Source organism: Saimiri boliviensis, chromosome 14, assembly GCF_048565385.1.
Source record: "Saimiri boliviensis isolate mSaiBol1 chromosome 14, mSaiBol1.pri, whole genome shotgun sequence".
NCBI lineage: Eukaryota > Metazoa > Chordata > Mammalia > Primates > Cebidae > Saimiri > Saimiri boliviensis.
Window position 1 is genome coordinate 87419871 of NC_133462.1, and position 19619 is coordinate 87439489.

The window sequence follows — 19619 nt, forward strand, 5'->3', positions numbered from 1 at the left end:
AACGAATTATGACGGAAAACGGAGCCACTAAGCAAAGAAGGCGGTCAAAGAGACCCACAACCAGCCCTGAAAATGACAAACACTGGATTACAAATAGGGAAGCAGCACTAAATAGTTGGTCTGAGAAAAAAACGCAGGGCTACACGTTGCAAAGGTATTTTGGGTATACTTATTTATTCTGGGTATATTTCCCCGTATGATTAGTTTTAAAAAACAATAATTATAGAGGTAGAATTAATTTAGATGTCTGGAAAATTTTACACATTTTTAATCAGTTCAGCAAGTTGAAAAATCAAGAGCCCACACACACTTTTCCCAAATAGGAACTGCCTGGTTGGCTCACGGGACATAAAATGAATTTGTCTCCTTGGAATTAATTCGTCATAACCAAATGCCTCACATGTATATTGCTTTTGTCAGTGTCTGTAAGCAATTTCACATGTATTTTCACACTGGGTATTTACACATTTTAAATGTTTAAAAGTTACCTATATCTTTTACAGACTTATAACCCCAGGGAAGTTATTTTTTTGCCATAACTAGGGGGAAGAAGGCAAATTCTCTAGAACTAACCTTCAATTTCTCCTAAACTCAGTACTCTCAATTTTTTTTTCACATTTTTTGTTTCACCCTCTTCTTTTTAATGTTAATAAAAGGTGTCAAAATATATACTGTACTGGCTTTCAAACATTAATTATCCAGCACAAAAAAACATTGTACCTCATGACTGTAAACATAATAATATACATGTGTGTATGTTGAACAAATATTTAATGAAATGATATTCATTGTCATTGTGTGGTATGTATTCTGATATATCCTATTCAACTTGCTGTATGTTTTTTTTTCCTTTTTTAATTCTCATATAGTCCACTTAGCTCTTGCATTTTGAGCTGAGCATGTGTGTATATATATACATATATATCTATTGAATTTAGTGTTTGTGTGTATATATACCCGTATAGATAGACATAGACACTAAGTTCAAAATGCAACAGCCAATTAATTAGTGGACCAATTAGAGAGTGTGTGTGTGTATGTGTGTTTATGTGTGTGTGTGTGTATGTGTGTGTGTGTGTATGTGTGTTTGTGTGTGTATAGTAAGTGCATGTATATATATAGTATATATAGTAAGTTCAACATGCAATGTATATGAACACTAAGTGTATATGTATACTAAGTACACAGTATATATACACTACATAGGTATGCTAAGTAGATCGTCTATATACACTAAGAATATATACACACATGGAGATGTAACTACCCCACAGAGGCACTCATAGTACTCACGGGCAGGATTCCACTTCTTACCTGAAGTCTGGTGCCTGGAACGCTTCAGTTACCATTCCCCAAATGTTCCACCCACAATCTGGCAGGGAGAAAGCCTGCTGTGGACCCCAGAGAGGAACCAGGAGTCTGCCCCTGCTCTGCACCTACCTGACCGTGCCCTGAGCCCTCATGCTGGCTGCATTCCTAGAACCCCTGCCTGGGATTACTTATAAAGTGGAAAGGTCACGGGGCTGACAATAATCTCTGTTCCCATCCCCTGTTTCTTCCTGAGCATTAAAAGGAAAGACTTCCTGTAGTTCTCCTCATCAATATCATTCCATTCAATGAGTGTAGACTATGAACTCCTTTGGCTGAAAATATCCTAACGCTACGGAATATAGGCTGTTGAGTCAGGATGAGGAAGGAATATTAAACATAGGAATGATACCCTCTACTCAGAAAATCACCATAAACTGAGGGCTCTTAGCCCAGGACTGTCACTGTTTCATTTGGGTCTGACCTAGAGCCCTGATTCTCAGGAAGTTACATATTACCTGTGAAATAATAGATACACCTGAAGTAAAACATTTGGCGATGCTCATTTCTAATAAATATTTGTAGATATTCTCTTTTTTTGAAGTCCTTATGACCTGCTGATCTGCTGATCAGTTTCTCCAAATGTCATCCTGTGTACCAACGGGACCTCCACTGCTGAGCCTCCAGAGAACAGTCCTTCTAATGAGGGGACTCTGGCACAGTGGCCCAAAGGCCTGGAAGATTATAGAAAATGTCTGAAGGAAAGTGGGGTAGGTGGGAGGGATCTTGTTTCCTGGCCCCATAGGGACACTGCCTTTCTTGATAAAGCTGGGTGCAGCCTTAATGTGAATAGATTGGGGAGCACCAGGAATGTACCTCGCCTGGGCTAAAGGCACGGCAGATGCTGAATGTCCCCTTGGAGAAACGAAGGCAAGAAAGGCCCCCTACAGCAATGAGGAGAGAAAATCCACAACCCAGAGGAGAACTGGGATTTCTGATGTGTGAGATAGGACACTAGGCATTTACATATAACATATGTACAATATTTTTAATCCCTCATATCCAGACGAGCAAGATAAGTCGTTTCATTTTTGTATAACTTGCCTCGAAGCTGCCTGTTGAGGCCCCATTCTGCCTAACAAATCACCACCAACCTAACAGCTTACAACAAAGTTCCCTGTTCAGAGTCTCACAGCACTGAACTCAAGGTATCCGCCCAGCTGAGTTCACGTCTCGGGTGAGACTAAGGAAGAATTCATTACCACAGGCATTCAAGTAATTGGTGCTTCTGCCATTGTGACCCAGTGATCTCGAGTAGCTGCCACCTCTGGGCACCAGACAGGAGTGAATGAGGCACACATCTTCTTTGAATCCAATCAATCTTATCAGATGCGACTTTGTTTTTTTCCAACCTTCTCCCCATTCAAAAGCAACATGAGAGTGGAGGGCAAGATTCTAAACCCTCTTTGGTGACCATCACCAGTATCTTCCCCTTTTAACTCTCTCTTTTTTTTTTTTTTTTTTTTCCCATTAAGACGGGGTTTCACCATGTTGGTCAGGCTGGTCTTGAACTCCCAACCTCAGGTGATCCGCCCGCTTTGGCCTCCAAAGTGCTTGGATTGCAAGCATGAGCCACCATGCCCAGCCAACTCTCTTCTTCACTTCCCTCTGGCTTTGGAAACTTTTGGATTTTCTTTTTTTCTCGTTTAGGACATTACAGATTGGGCTAAACTCTTCTTTGTCTATCATCCTCAATCCTAATTATGTTTCTCCTCCAAAATAACATTGCTAATATATGATTTGCATAGTATATACTATGTATTAAGTATATGCGTATACTATGTACTAAGTATACTTATATACTTACACTATACATATACTACGAACTAAGTATATAAGTATGTAAGTATACTTAGTACGTAGTATATGTATATATACTTAGTACATAGTATATGTATAGTATATGTACTAAGTATATATGTATACTTAGAACATAGTATATAGTATTCCAATATAGTTTAAGTATATAGTATACCTATATACATATGTACTTAGTATATATGTATATAATGTATACGTGTGCACATCTTTTAGTATATAGACATGTACAATCTTTAGTATATTGCTGTTTGTATAGACATACACAATGCATATACACAATGTGTATGTCTATACACCCTTAACATATAGACATCTACAATCTTTAGCATATTATTGCTGGGTTTTATTGTAACCTAAATTTTATCATGTTGCATTTATCATCCCACAACTTGCCTTTCTTACTTAACAAAGTATCTTTAGAAGATTCAAAGTTAATATATATCAAGTTGATTGGCTTTATCTGCTGCAATAATATTCCCTTTTAGTAATGACCTCCTTTTTTTAATTCATTTCAAAACAAATGGTCTTTTACATTTTCCTCATTTCTGTCATAAAAATAAATGCCTTAGTGAATAGCCTTGTGCATGTTTCCTCGTATACATACCGATGCCATAATTTCTGGTGGGTAGATACCTCGCGGTTGGATTGCTAGCTCCTGTTGTACAAATCTTTTCAGTTTTATTTAATACCTCCAAGTCACCTTTTTGTGGCACTCATACCGATTTATTTACTCTGGATGTGGCAAGGGGAGATTTTTCTTATTTTCACAGTGTGTAGGTCATTGATGCTTTTGAGCATTGATGCTCAAAAGACCAAGTATTTGCAGTTTAAAAGACCTCATCTTTAAATCCCTTCTCTCTACCAGAGTATTTAAAATCTACTTTAAAAAGAAAAAAAATGAGGAAACACTAGTTTCTTCTCCTTGTGTTTTTACAGCAACAACACAACCCTGAGAACACAAAAAGTTGGCATTGGGAGAAGGGAGGCTTGATGTCCATTAATACTCTGAAGTATTAAGCAGCCTCCAACACCATAATGCTGCTTACCTTCTCCATAATATACGGATCGGGTAATAGTATTCTAGTTTTATAGATGAGGAAAGGTCATCTCAGAGTAGTCAAGTAATTTGCTAAGTTTATACATCTCCTGGGGCTAACCCAGAACTCAAACCCAAATCAGCAAGACTTGAAGTTGAAAAGACCACAGCTTTTCAACTCTGCTTTGCTGCTTTCTAATAAAAATTCATTAGTGATGATGAGAACATCATGTTTATTAATAGAGTGGTATTAATGTATCTCATCACATCATAACCTCAAATGAGTGTTCGCAGTTTCCTAGACATTTTTGTCTTCGTAGCTACAAATCACAATGGGTTTTAATAGTGTGCTTTGCTCATAATTTCTGCTTCCCATTAACAAGTCTTTATTTTCCTCAAAGTTACATTATATTATATTCGTATACCACATTCCCTTATTTCTCATTGCTTTAATAGCTGAGATTATTAGAAGGAAACCCAAGTGTAGCATTAGAACTGCCATGGTTATCAACTCTGAACTCATTAACTTATTAACTCTTGTCCTTTGGATGTTGTATCATATGGGTAAGCAGATGCCTCCAAGTCATTTAACAGTTCTTGTCTAGCTTTAAAATTTTTGTTCATCTCATACTGAACATCTGTTGCATGACAGAAAGAGACTAGAGCACTTTTAAATAACAAAAAGCACAAAATTTCACAAAGGCATTAGATATTGAATTAGTGTCAAAGTATAAGAAGAATGATGGCCGACGGTGGATATGCCAAAGTGTACAGGTCAAAGATAAACAGGTGTTTAACCCAGTAGAGAAAGCTAAATTCATCTATAGCTGTCTTTCCTCAGTTCTGGCTTCCTTCATTTTCTGTATTCAAACAAAGCATAACTGGATTAGAATACTCTTCATTTCAGGGTGGGCTCTACAGATTCACAGGCTGAAATGAACTAAAAGAAAACAATGGACCCCTTAGGCTAATTTCAAAAACTCTCACTTATATTCTTCAATAATATAGATCCACTGAGCAAATTAAATAGCTGTCAAATGTATACAAACATAATGTGATTATCCACGGGGAGTAATTTGATATTCCCTAAGTAACTGTGCTTTTTCAAATATTTTATTCTTATTCCATCTCTTACCTAGGAGTGAATTTATAAAATGCAGAGGCTGTGCACTCCCTGAATTCCCCAGCACCAATCACCATCATCTAAGACTAGCAGTGGTTAAATGAGCATGTGTCGGTATTGACAATGATGAACACCTTTCCCATTGCAGGTGTATTTCATTCCAGAAAGTATCTCTGGTAGCCCAGACAACAAAGGAAAGGCAAGGTCAAGGAGATGGTGTTGACCTCTTGAGTGGCTAAATTCACGTTTCAAAGATCACCGTCACCAAGCTCTCTCTGTTTCCCATACTCCCTCTCATCTCTCTCCTTCCTCCATACCTTCCCTCCAGGTTTGCTGGCTCTAAGTTTTCCATGTGGCGACAAATACGGTGATCAGCACCCAGCAGTTCCAAATATGAGAGATTTACTCTCTCATTCCAGCACCCTCATTAAACCCCCAAATCAACCCTCCTGCCTGGGTCTTCTTCATGTGCATTGTTACGGTAGAGGAGCCAGGACCATCTGATCGATGCCTATCCCAGACTATATAACTATGGGTGACAGGCTATTTCCAAAAAGACAGCTGAAAGAAAGACAAATAATAGATACCCACTGCGTGGCTTGAACCAACAAAGATGAAAAAGGAAGTATCGTCAGCACAAGTATGAATAAAGCATTGGGATGATTGGGCATGACGTTTATTTATAATAAAACCAGGATGGCAGCCGGACACGGTGGCTCACGCCTGTAATCCCAGAACTTCTTGGGAGGCCGAGGCAGGTGGATCGCCTGAGGTCGGGAGATAGAGACCAGCCTGACCAACAAGGAGAAACTTCGTCTCCTAAAAATGCAAAAGTTAGCTGGGCATGGTGGCACATACCTGTAATCCCAGCTACTCGTGAGGCTGAGGCAGGAGAATCCCTTGAACCCAGGAGACGGAGGCTGCAGTGAGCTTAGATCGTGCCACTGCACTCCAGCCTGGGCAACAAGAGCAAAACTCCATGAAAAAAAAAAAAAAAAAAAAAAAAAACAGCATGTCATAAGACCCAAAAATGGTACTAAAGGACATGATCAACTCCCAAGGGACATGGCAGCAGAGACGTAGAACGTGGAAATGAAAAACGTAGCTGCTGTGTTCAGGAATCTTGGGAGAGAAGGAGATTTCAGAAAGAGAAATGCTCTTCAGAGTATGTGAGAAATGAACACAGGTCTGCTGTTGGAAAACAAAACAAAATGCAAAATGCATGGATAAAGATGCTAATCTAGAGAGAACCACATTCCACTTATCAGCATAGGAGGCCGAGAGCATTTAAGAGGCATCCCAAACTCCCCAGTAGACCAATAGTCATAGTAGTTATTAACCTCAGACACAGGGCGTCGACCTGACTGGACACGTCTGTCCTTGCGAACATACTCACAGGTGGAATGGGGGGCTAACAAGGCAAACACCTTTAGGACTGCTGTAAACTGGGAGCTGGATGGGAGGAGGGCAGCGGGCTGATCTGTACATGCATCTTGGAAGAAACCCTGAATGTAACTGAGTATCACGAACAGTGTTGTAACACTTCCCAACCCCAGACATCACTCAGTGAGGGACAATGGGAGCTGAGTGTAAGCTGACACCTAATAAAACCCAAATATGCAAAAAAAAAAAAAAAAAAAAAAAAAAAACGTAGAAGAGAAAAGTCTCATAAATTTCCTATAATGAAAATTAGTGCAAAGTAGGAGGTTGCAGCAGCTATGGGAAAAGAATGATGGATTATACAGAATGTTTTCTATTATCCCTCTCTGTAATTGAGTATTATATTAGAATATTTAGACTGTTTCAAATTTTTTTTATTTCAAAGAGCACTGAAGTGAACATGTGTACGTGTATCTATATGTGCATGTGTGAGTATGTTTATGTCTCCCAGTATAGGTATTATGTGTATACATAGAGTCAGACAGCTCCTGAGATCATGGATTTTGGCATTTTTGACAGAAACTGCAAAGTTGCCTTTCCAATGACCAATTTATACAGCAACCCCAAGCCCATGAAAACGGATTATTTTTGTCATAGCATTGTGAATGCTGACTGTATTGTATTATTTGCATCTTTGGCATTGTTTCGGGTGACAGAGAGTATTTCATTAATTTTTAAACACACATCAATTCCACCTTCAGGAGGCGTGTGATGATTTTTAACCAGGTAGGAGGGGCTAGGTGTACAGGACACCTGGAAAGAGCTGGTAGAGAGGCAGCACAGCCTCACAGTTAGACACGAGGCTGTGGGTTCAGATTGTCTGGGTGGAACTCTTTACGTCCCCCACACATCCCCTTGTGAACTCAATTCCTTGCACAGATTATTTAAATGTGTCTTCCTTTCCTGTAAAATAAGGTTATTTAAGGATTAAATGAGATAATACACTGGGCACAGTAGCTCACACCTATAATCCCAGCCCTTTCGGAGGCCAAGACAGGAGGATAACTTAAGGCCAGGGGTTCGAGACTAGCCTGGCCAACACAGTGAAACTCCATCTGTACTAAAAATACAAAAATTAGCCAGGCAGGTTGACACATGCCTGTAATTCCAGATACTCAGGAGGCTGAAGCATGAGAATCACTTGAACCTGGGAGGCAGAGGTTGCAGGTAGCCAAGATGGCACCAGTGCACTCCAGTCTGGGTAGGACTGTGTCTCAAAAATTATAATAAGACAATTCATATGATGGATTTGCACAACATGTACCACATAGTAATGTCCAATAAATAATTTTTACTAACATTATTACACTAAATTTAGCTCTGAGCATCCTGGCAGCCAAAGCAAAGAGAGTTCATTGTTCAATGAAAAGAATAAGATAGGCCAGGCTGGGTGGCTCACACCTGTAATCCCAGTACTTTGGGAGGCCAAGGTGGGCAGATCATGAGGTCAGGAGATTGAGACCATCCTGGCCAACATGGTGAAACCCTGTCTCTACTAAAAATCTAAAAATTAGCTGGGTGTGGTGTCATGCACCTATATGTCCAGCTACTCGGGAGGCTGAGGCACGAGAATGGCTTGAACCCAGGAGGTGGAGATTGCAGTGAGCAGAGATTGCGCCACTACACTCCAGCCTGGCAACAAAGTGAGACTCCATCTCAAAACACAAAAAGAGTAAGATAATAATCACAGATACTTATATAGCATTTACTGTATCAGCCCCTGTTCTAAGTATTTTATATATGTTAAAACATTTTGATGAGAAACAAAGCTTCTTTGGTCACTTATTACTGAATTCTGGAAATAATTTATCAACACTTTTATTGTGCAGAAAATTATCATTCCTATTTTTCATTGAGGAAACTTGGATTCAAAGAAGTTAAATATCTAAAATCTCACCTCCGGTAAATGGTCAAACAGATCTGAACTTAGGCCTTTTGACCCCATAGTCTTCCTTCTACATCAGAAAGCCTTTCCAGAAGTCTCTATGTGAATCTGACTACTGCTTTGAGAGACACTCTGAGAAAACTCTGACATTCAATATCTTAAGGCTTGATTTAGGACTCCTGCAATGCACATGCATGTATATGTTTATCTATAAGAGTTTATAGTTGAAGACTTTTTTTTTTAACCAAGAGTGTAAATGCAGTAGCAGGGTACACAATAGATTTCTGCTGGGATGATCAAACTTTGAATTCATGGAATGAAACTGATTGAGGTATGATTTACTGGATCTGGTCTGCAGTGGCTGGTGGTGTGTCAACCCCTGAGCCAGTGGTGTCCTGCCCTGGAGGTTCTGAGAGAATGGTACAGGTCACCACCAAGGCCAGCAGGGCCACCAAGGGGGTTTTACTGGCCACACCTTAATTGTAATGGTTCTTAGTGGGTCATAAGCTCTAGTAACAAGTGTTCGAAAGCACTAGTTGCAATTTTGTGATTTTTTTTATATGCAAATATGCGTGGGCGTGTCCATTTGTTCACATATGTGTGACGTGCTGAAATACATTTTCATTCCTGGAGCTAAAATATCTCAATACTAGAAATACTTACAACTGGTTTGGTCCATTCAAAACATTCTGCTAAACATTCTTCTGCACGTTATCAAGCAGAAGATAGCTGCCTAGGAGATAGTCTTGTTACCAGTCCTTACAAGGAACTGATACCTTACTTTTTCAATCCTGTTTCAAATAGATAATATAATATGAATGGGTTTCCATTGGTTTTATCCTTTCTCCAGATTGGCATTGTTCATTTTAGTGAGACTTAAATGGCTGGTATTATCTTAAAGTTGTATATTTCTGAAACCTCAGATGGGTAGGTGCCCAGATAGATAAAATGCAAATCAAGTCATCAAGTGATCATGATGATAAAGCTGTCTGGATAATTGTAATATAAATGTCTGATATTTTTCACCTTTACAAAATAAGGGAAGTAAAGGTAATTTTGTTTGGTCACGGAATTACATGGAATCTATTTAGAAATGTGGGGAAAAGCACAATGTTCAGTGCCTGCCACCAGTTATATAATGCTGTCTCAAACAAATCAATCTCTGTCTGCCCTAGACGCCACTCACTTAAAATAAGAGAGTGAACCTGATAACGTTTGGCTCCATAGAGATTCCGCATTGTGTAATAGACGTCTCATGTCTTTTAACATACACAATGCAAAGAACAAACGAAACAAGGCAGCATTTTTTCTAACTCCGTCTTTTCTCTCTTTTTTTCCCCCCAGACTATGTCAGAAGGTCACAATGACCTTGCACAATAACAGTTCCACCTCGCCTTTGTTTCCAAACATCAGCTCTTCCTGGATACACAGCCCCTCCCATGCAGGGCTGCCCCCGGGAGCGGTCACTCATTTCGGCAGCTACAATGTTTCTCGAGCAGCTGGGAATTTCTCCTCTCCGGGTGATACCACCGATGACCCTCTGGGAGGTCACACAGTCTGGCAGGTGGTCTTCATTGCTTTCTTAACGGGCATCCTGGCCTTGGTGACCATCATCGGCAACATCCTGGTCATTGTGTCATTTAAGGTCAACAAGCAGCTGAAGACTGTCAACAACTACTTCCTCTTAAGCCTGGCCTGTGCCGATCTGATTATTGGAGTCATTTCCATGAATCTGTTTACGACCTACATCATCATGAATCGCTGGGCTTTAGGGAACTTGGCCTGTGACCTCTGGCTTGCCATTGACTACGTGGCCAGCAATGCCTCTGTCATGAATCTCCTGGTCATTAGCTTTGACAGATACTTTTCCATCACGAGGCCGCTCACGTACCGAGCCAAACGAACAACAAAGAGAGCTGGTGTGATGATCGGTCTGGCTTGGGTCATCTCCTTTGTCCTTTGGGCTCCTGCCATCTTGTTCTGGCAATACTTTGTTGGAAAGAGAACTGTGCCACCAGGAGAGTGTTTCATTCAGTTCCTCAGTGAGCCCACCATTACTTTTGGCACAGCCATTGCTGCTTTTTATATGCCTGTCACCATTATGACTATTTTATACTGGAGAATCTATAAGGAAACTGAAAAGCGTACCAAAGAGCTCGCTGGGCTGCAAGCCTCTGGGACAGAGGCAGAGACAGAAAACTTTGTCCACCCCACGGGCAGTTCTCGAAGCTGCAGCAGTTACGAGCTTCAACAGCAAAGCATGAAACGCTCCAACAGGAGGAAGTATGGCCGCTGCCACTTCTGGTTCACAACCAAGAGCTGGAAAGCCAGCTCCGAGCAGATGGACCAAGACCACAGCAGCAGCGACAGCTGGAACAACAATGATGCTGCTGCCTCCCTGGAGAACTCCGCCTCCTCCGACGAGGAGGACATCGGCTCCGAGACCAGAGCCATCTACTCCATCGTGCTCAAGCTTCCGGGCCACAGCACCATCCTCAACTCCACCAAGTTACCCTCATCGGACAACCTGCAGGTGCCTGAGGAGGAGCTGGGGATGGTGGACTTGGAGAGGAAAGCCAGCAAGCTACAGACCCAGAAGAGCGTGGACGATGGAGGCAGCTTTCCAAAAAGCTTCTCCAAGCTTCCCATTCAGTTAGAGTCAGCCGTGGACGCAGCCAAGACTTCCGACGTCAACGCCTCGGTGGGTAAGACCACGGCCACTCTACCTCTGTCCTTCAAAGAAGCCACTCTGGCCAAGAGGTTTGCTCTGAAGACCAGAAGTCAGATCACTAAGCGGAAAAGGATGTCCCTCGTCAAGGAGAAGAAAGCAGCCCAGACCCTCAGCGCGATCCTGCTTGCCTTCATCATCACCTGGACCCCGTACAATATCATGGTTCTGGTGAACACCTTTTGTGACAGCTGCATACCCAAAACCTTTTGGAATCTGGGCTACTGGCTGTGCTACATCAACAGCACCGTGAACCCCGTGTGCTATGCCCTGTGCAACAAAACATTCAGAACCACTTTCAAGATGCTGCTGCTGTGCCAGTGTGACAAAAAAAAGAGACGCAAACAGCAGTACCAGCAGAGACAGTCGGTCATTTTCCACAAGCGCGTGCCTGAGCAGGCCTTGTAGAGTGAGGTTCTGTCAATAGCGGTGACAAAACGCACACATCAACCCACAGACCTTAGGAGGAGAAAGGTGAGGGTGGGGGTGATATCTGGTGATGATAAAAATGGTGTTATCACCCAGATCTGAAAGAAGCTGCCTGTTTACTGATCCATTGAATAAACCCATTTTAATAGAAAAAGTCAATACCAATTCAGCAAAAAAACAAAAACACGACTGAACATAAAGAAACTTCTTCTGAAATAGACTTCACATGTTTTTTTCTTAAAGAGGAGAAAAAATATTGCTTCATAGCAATTATATACCCAAATCGATTTGCCTGGGTCTTTTAATTTCTATTAGCTTTGGAATCTCAGATGAGCATAGCTGGCCCAGTTCCCACATTCTTCCCAAGGATCCCAAAAGTGGGAATCCAGACCCCACGTGGAACACTGCAGGCTAACGAATCTGTGGTTCCAAAATGATTTCATATGTTGCAAAGCTGAATCTTCTCGTCCCAATAGAGCTTTCTGTCTTTTCTTTGGTGTGTCGTTAAACTCTATTTGTGGACTTGATTCTTGATTCTTGCAGAGTCCTGTTTTGTGCAGTTCAAGTTTCGTAAAAATAAAAATACTTAAGTATATATATATATATATATATATATATATATATATATATGTGTGAGTTCTGCACGCACACACATAGTGTATATAATATAATGGGAAACACTGAACTGGCGAATTCTTCCTGCAATGTCCACTTTCAGTACTTTGGTAACTGAGGTTTTCTAGGATCCTAATGCAGCATAAACGTGAAATCAGCCCAGTTGAATGTTTTTGAAACTGGAGCTGTTTCCCACAGAGAGCGGCCAGGCCTTCCCAGCAGGTCTGTGCAGAGTGGACGGGCCCGTGAGTCAGCTGAGCACCGTGGCTTCACCGGGCTCGGTGTTAAGCAATCTCCTTTGTTGATGCCTCAACAGAGCTAAATCGGGGCCCCTCTGAGCTCAAAGAATGAACCACATCCACACATTTGAATTTAGTCATCTAAATCTGAATGTTTCAAAACAAAATTTCTGCTATCTAAACTGCTTGAAACTCAATAATAGTGTCACGTTTGAATGTCACACACAGCAATATATATATAGGCTATATATATATATATATATATATATATATACATATATAGCAAAGCAAAAAAACAGAAACCGTGGTAAGAGAGGCTGAGGGAGAACATCGTGTTTGATTCTTGCTGAACGGCACCTTCTAAAGAAAATAGGGCTTGCACCTTTGTTGCTCAGCTGTGGCCAGTGCTTTCCGGGGTTCATCGTGTAACCTTCACCCAGGAATAGGTGAGGTTTTGGAACTTACATGTCCTCTGAAGAGAGAATTACATTCTGAAAAATAATGCTTCAAATTGATTTTCTTACCTTTTGGTTAAAAAAAAAAAAAAAAAAAGTGCATTCTCCGTCGAATTGACCAAAATGTTGACCGTTTTATTTGGGGAGGGGTGGGGTGCTGCCGTCATTGTCCTTGTTGCTGCTGTAGCTGTTGGGGTTTCTTTTCCTTTTGCCGGGGCTGTTTGGGGAGGGGGAGGGGAGGGAGGTGGGAGGGCTGTGGAGATACTCCCTTTGTACAGGGCATTCGTGTTGTGAACCCAGAGCTGGGTAGAAGCTGCTTTTGTATTCAGTGTGAGGTGGTGTTTACAGGCGACTTTGACCACAGTGGACGTGTACTCAGTGGTGTCTGTGTATCTGAACTATTTAATTTCGTGTTATGTTTATATGCAGAAATATTTATGGATACTACACCAAGTTGTTTATTTAATGTTGATAAATATTACTCTTCAGTCTTCAGTCCTGGTGTCCTTTGAAAGTGATTCTTTAAAGTCCACTTGAGCAATGAATAGAATATATTGAGTTTTCCTGTGGCTAAGAAGAAGAAACATGTCATCCTGTTGGCATCGCCAAGTACCTAACACTTTCTAGGTAATAAAAAGTCAACTGTCACTTCAACGTAAATGTTTAAAGTCACTCTTTAGTTAAATCTGATGGGAACTGAACAAAGTAACCCTCACCATTGTGTCTGAAATTATTTTACACAGGGGAAAAAACAATCAGCATAATTGTAAGAATGATTTTTCTGTGCCCATATTCAACCAAAGAACAAGAAAAAAAGACAGTTTTCTAACATGTACAGCAAATTACAGAATGTCATATTACCCACCTGTGAAACGTCTGGTAAGCAATTGCACCTATGTTTTATTACTCAAGTTGGCCTGGCACTAGTAAATATGTGAATGCTTATTCCAGTGTCCCAGCACTTCAGCACTTCCCATCCTTTTGGAAACTTCTATCTTGCCTCCCTCCCAAAAGGACTATTTCTTTTATTTTAAAGAAAAAAGAAAAAAAAAAAAAAAAACAGACTTAAATGTGAGAAAAGGAGAAACCCTGAAATTTATCAGAACTTTGAGAGTCAATTACAATCTCCTTAAACATGATTATTTCCTTATCCTTGTCATTTTTGTTGCTAATAATGGCAGAAAAGGAACAAACTGAAGACGCTAAGTCTCCTTTTTTGTTTTGCTGGTTTTATTATAGAATTTTTTTTTTTTTTTTTTTTTTTTTTTTGAGACGGAGTTTCGCTCTTGTTACCCAGGCTGGAGTGCAATGGCGCGATCTCGGCTCACCGCAACCTCTGCCTCCTGGGTTCAGGCAATTCTCCTGCCTCAGCCTCCTGAGTAGCTGGGATTACAGGCACGCGCCACCATACCCAGCTGATTTTTTTGTATTTTTAGTAGAGATGGGGTTTCACCATGTTGACCAGGATGGTCTCGATCTCTCGACCTCGTGATCCACCCGCCTCGGCCTCCCAAAGTGCTGGGATTACAGGCTTGAGCCACCACGCCCAGCTGGCATTGTTTTTAAACCTCTTATGGATGAAAGCTGCATTTAAATACTATCTACTGACTTTATAGAGAGGTATGTCCATTTCTTGGGTCATTTTCAGAGAAAAAACAAGTAAAATAGATTCTTTTGAATATGAAGAATTTAAAGTATAATTGAAGATGTAGTGGGTGTTTCTAATTGGACCTCAGTTACACATGCATTTCTCAAAAGCCTTGTCATTAGAGGAGGTATTCAGCATTTACACATGCTCAAAATGTCTTCATCCCAAACTGGGAATCGAATTATTTCATGCCATATGCATGAAGCTTGCAGACATTTCAGGTTTAGCCACTTCAATTGAAAGAAGAAAATGATCAAACCTAAACTAAACTACACATGGGAGAATCTTTCTCCTCTTTCTCTCTCTCTGCCTCTCTCTCTTTCTCCTTCTCCTTCCTTCTCTCTCTCTCTCTCTCTCTCTCTCTCTCTTACAAGCACACGCACACATTCCCCCTTCTCCGGGAATTGCCAGATGGTTAAGAGAAGTGAGCTCTCTCTGGCCCCCTAGCTCTCTCAGCTCTGCCCTTCTTTGCCCGCCAGCTCCCTGTGGCCTCTATCATAGTTCTCTCTATTCTTCTAATCCGCCTTTGCCTCTTAAACCCAGCCTTGACTCTCTACATGTTTTTCATTTATCTTTACCCTTCAGTGTGCAATCGTCGTAGATTCTGACGGAATGAAAGAAAAAAACAAAAAGCCTTAAGTGTTAGAGTCTGTAGTGGCTGAAGATCGAGAAGGCATCTCAGCCTTCTCTGTCAGACTTCCCTGGTTGCCCATGGCCAGAGCTCATCGCTCTGCAGAGCTCCGGAGCCCCTTTCGAGACAGAAGCTGGAGTGCAGAGCTCTGCTGCAAAGTTTCAGCCCCAACTCAGGGAGGAAAGAAGGATGCCAAGGCTCTGCCACAGCACAGAAGCCTAATGCTAGAGTGACACAGAGAAGGATTCCAGGGATCAGTCAGGGTGTGCTGTACTTATCTGAGTGGAGATGATTCAGAGATGGGGACCTATTCCAGGAAATTGCACGGTCTCCCCCTGGGAGCTTCAGAGGACGGGTGAAGGGAGCGCAGTACAGTCAAAGCAGCATTGAATTTAGGATGAGGAACGCTGAGTTCCTGGCCCAGTTTGGTCACTGCTTAGTTTCATGTCCTTGGGCATGCTTGTCACTTAACCTAAACTTTCTGGGTTTTCTCCTCATTGCTCAAACTAAGCAACACCACCAAAGCTTCTCTAATCTGCCTTCTGATGGCAAATCGGTCCAAACTGAGGTCAGTAACTACCGTGATGAAAGTAAAATGGCATATTGGATGAATGCTTGAAATTTTCAGATTTTATATTCTTTAAGGTTATTTACTTACTATAGTTCAACACCACAACATCTAAGGAAGCCTTGAGATTTTTTGGTAAACCCAGAGTTGTACGGTTTCAAATACTACTCCAACCCAGTGCCTGAGGTCTGGCAACCTTACAAAACATAGTTTCTGGGTAGCAGGTGTTTGCTTTGGTTTTACAATAGCATTTCCCATAATAGGACTGAAACTGCATAGAATACAACACTCCAAAGTTGCTTTTTAACCTAAACGACCCTACTTCTAGCACATTCTCTGAAAGAATATTTTGCCCCCACGCTATGTGCAACAAACTTATTTAAACAGTATCAACTCCAGCCCTTAATAGGTTCAGGGACAATTTACTTCCTTTCTGCAGACTTGAGTTACACTCTCTTTTTCTCTTTCCCTGACTCTAAATATTCAGCCTCTCCCGGCATTAATGTTGTGTGAGTCAGTATTGCAGACCTAAGAGGAAGAGTTCTAGAATGGTAACCCAGTGCTCCTTAGAACTGGAGAATTTCATTTTCTTTTTCTGGCTTTAGCGTTCATGTCTGGGAAAGGAGGCACAGGATAAGATAATAAAAACGAATAAAGAAGATCTAGTTCATAAAATGACTATACTCCATATAAGTTTGTAACTGCACAATGTTTTGTTACATGGCTCAAAAAATGAGCAAGTGTTAGTATTACTAGGCATGCATTACATTCACAGCTTCACACGCAGATGGACAGTGCGTTTGGGTATATGGAAGTCATCCAAATGTGTAGCTAGAACATTAGGCTTCTGTTGGTTCTGGTAGAACCACAGACACTCACACGGAGCTCTGGTGAGACTCACACATACAACTCTGGTCTGGGCTGAGACCACCCCCAAAAAAATCATCTAGAGAACCAAAAAGCTCATGTCTCAGTTGCATTTTACATAAAAGGTAAAGGGGCCATATTTTCCACTACAAAGAAGTGTTAATAAAATTCCCTCACCCAAATTATAATCCTGTAATCCTATCTTAAACCAAAAAGATTATCCCCAGAATGTAAAAGCTTACTACTGTTTCCTGAAATCCAAAATGCTTAGCAGTTCCGCATTTCACATACAAAACTCATAACTATTTTTGTCCTGTATTCTGTGAGTTCCTTGATGATAGAAATTGGGTCTTATTCATCACTTTCATCACTCTGTATCCTGTGGCTCACACAGATTCTGGTAAATTGCATATATTCAATAAATGTTGTTGAATATCTAATAACCTCCTTATTAATTAATATAACATATTATCAAAATTCTGTGTACATCAATGTCCCATGCTGCTACTGTAGTCAGGAGTTATTTGGCTGGGAAAGTGTTCACAAATAAGGTTATCTAATAAAATATCCCTGAGCAATAAGGAGAAATATTTTAAATAGACTTGAGTTGTAAACAAATAATTTCAAGTCCAAAAAGGAAAAAGAAAATTAACTCTCTCTTTTTATCCCTAGTTCTAGATACTGGATTTGTTCTAGATACCGGCTTTGTTTGATACTAGCTATTGGATTTGTTGACCAATCCGGTAAAGTCAGAAACTTTACCGGATTGGTCAACAGACAGAAACTTTTGATTGTATAGAGTAAAATTCATTGAAAGGATAATTCTTTTCAAACAGGCTTCTTGGTTGCTTGCTGTAGTAAGAGAAGCATCTGGAGAATGCGGAGAGTTCATAAATATAGTTTTCTGTACAAGTGAAGATCTGTAGTTTGGCTTACAAATACTTGCATGTAGTTTTGCTTGGTGTGGAAAGTTATTAGGAGAGAATCCTTTATTCTGTTCTTCAAGCAATCAAACATATGCTCTTCCTTCCATCCATTCCTCGTCCGGTTCTCTGGCATTTCCAGCCTCCTCCATGTAACACTTCAGACTTCCTTTGGGCGTCGCTTAGAGCTATGTGACGGCCACAGTTTGGGCAAGGTCCTTCTTTCTTTAAATATAGAAATTGTTACCAAGTTTGGTGCAGGCTTGAGGAATAATTACTTTAAAATGGGCTTCCACGTTGGTGAATCAGCATGCTGATTTCTCTTGGCAGGAAGCTCTCAGGGAAATGTCTATGAATCATTTAAAGATGCTCTCTGGTGGATAGAGAAACCACAGTCCAAAACCAGATGGGTGTATATTTGCTTTGTAAGCAAAGGGCATGTATCATACTCGCATCTACAACAGTGTCCACATCTTTGCCAAAGGCACTGAGTTTTACCTTTTTTTATTACCTCGTGGCCAGCACTTCCTCAGTAGGCATTTCAGGTGTGTCACAAACCATTTTCATTTTAATTCTGAAAAAGTCAATCGTCTGTAGTCTGTACTATAAAATGATGCCTGCAACTTTGTGGTGAATATTATCCCCAAGTTAACAGTGAAATAAGTAAATAAAACTATTATTGAACAGAGAGTGTGGTTTGCTTTTATTTAATCCAGGGTCTATAACGCGGCAGCAGCTCTTCATTGTATAAAAGGGTAGAATTCATCGAAAGGATAATTCTGAACAGACTGCTATTTGCATTGACTTTCTTTTTCACATGCAAAAGAAATTTCTTTGACAACCCTCGTGGTATTCCCATAATCCAAATACTTCCTGATCCTGTGTTTGGAGGATTATAGGCATGTGTAAACTATAGCTACACACATAGTACTTACTCCGAAAGTACATATGAAGAAAAACATTTACTCAAGAGATCAAGACCGTCCTGGCCAACGTGGTGAAACCCCGTCTCTCTTAAAAATACAAAAATTAGCTGGGCGTGGTAGCACGCACCTGTAGTCCCAGCTACTCGGGAGGCTGAGGCAGGAGAATTGCTTGAACCCAGGAGAAGGAGATTGCAGTGAGCCAAGATTGTACCACTGCACTCCAGCCTGGCGCCTGGCGACAGAACAAGACTCTATCTCAAAAAAAAAAAAAAAAAAAGAAAAAGAAAAGAAAAACATTTACCTATAGATACATATATGGAAGGGGAATTTTCTTTTAAGGAACACTTATCTTTTTTTTTTCCAGCTGTATTTTTGTTTCTTTTAGACTCCACAGAAAATATTTCTCACTGAAGAAAAAAGCACAAGCTTCATATTTTATTACACTGACTTTAAAATTGCTGGAAGTGAAGGTACAAACTGAAGTTACTCTGGGCAAGAGATGACGTATTTTTGAATGGTACGTTTGAACACTTCATGGTTTTACTATTTTAAAACCTGTACCATAGAAACCAACCATTGCCTCTTTAGTCTTTAGTGCAAGAAAGAACAAGAAAGAGTAAGAGAGAGAAAGAGAGAAAGAGAGCTACATTTACAGCTACATAAATATAGAAAAAGATTACATATATACATATATAATGTATATATGTGTATATATATAATTTCTTGCCCTTGCAACTTTTTCTGGCAGTCATTACATCTTCATATCTTCATCCTCAGTTTACAATTTGAACTTCTGCTCACTGAAACGTTGGACATCCCCTCTCCCTCTCTGTTTTCCTGTTTCATGCTAGAACTCTTACCATTTAGATCAACGTAGGTGATCAATGTAGTAGGCATTTTTACATAAAACTCGTATG

The 19619-nt window shown here is 40.6% G+C and overlaps 1 protein-coding gene across 6 annotated transcripts in view; it reads left to right on the forward strand.

Annotated features, from left to right (window-relative positions):
- The window catches only part of CHRM3 (cholinergic receptor muscarinic 3), a 498515-nt gene extending 480051 nt beyond the window's left edge, over positions 1 to 18464 (forward strand). For all 6 annotated transcript variants that reach the window (XM_074385379.1, XM_074385381.1, XM_039464330.2 and 3 more), the window contains one exon: positions 10018 to 18464. In XM_074385379.1, coding sequence (XP_074241480.1) covers positions 10037 to 11809 — 1773 coding nt within the window. In that variant the 5' untranslated portion in view covers positions 10018 to 10036 and the 3' untranslated portion in view covers positions 11810 to 18464. The remainder of the gene's footprint in view (positions 1 to 10017) is intronic.
- Positions 18465 to 19619: the final 1155 nt, after the last annotated feature.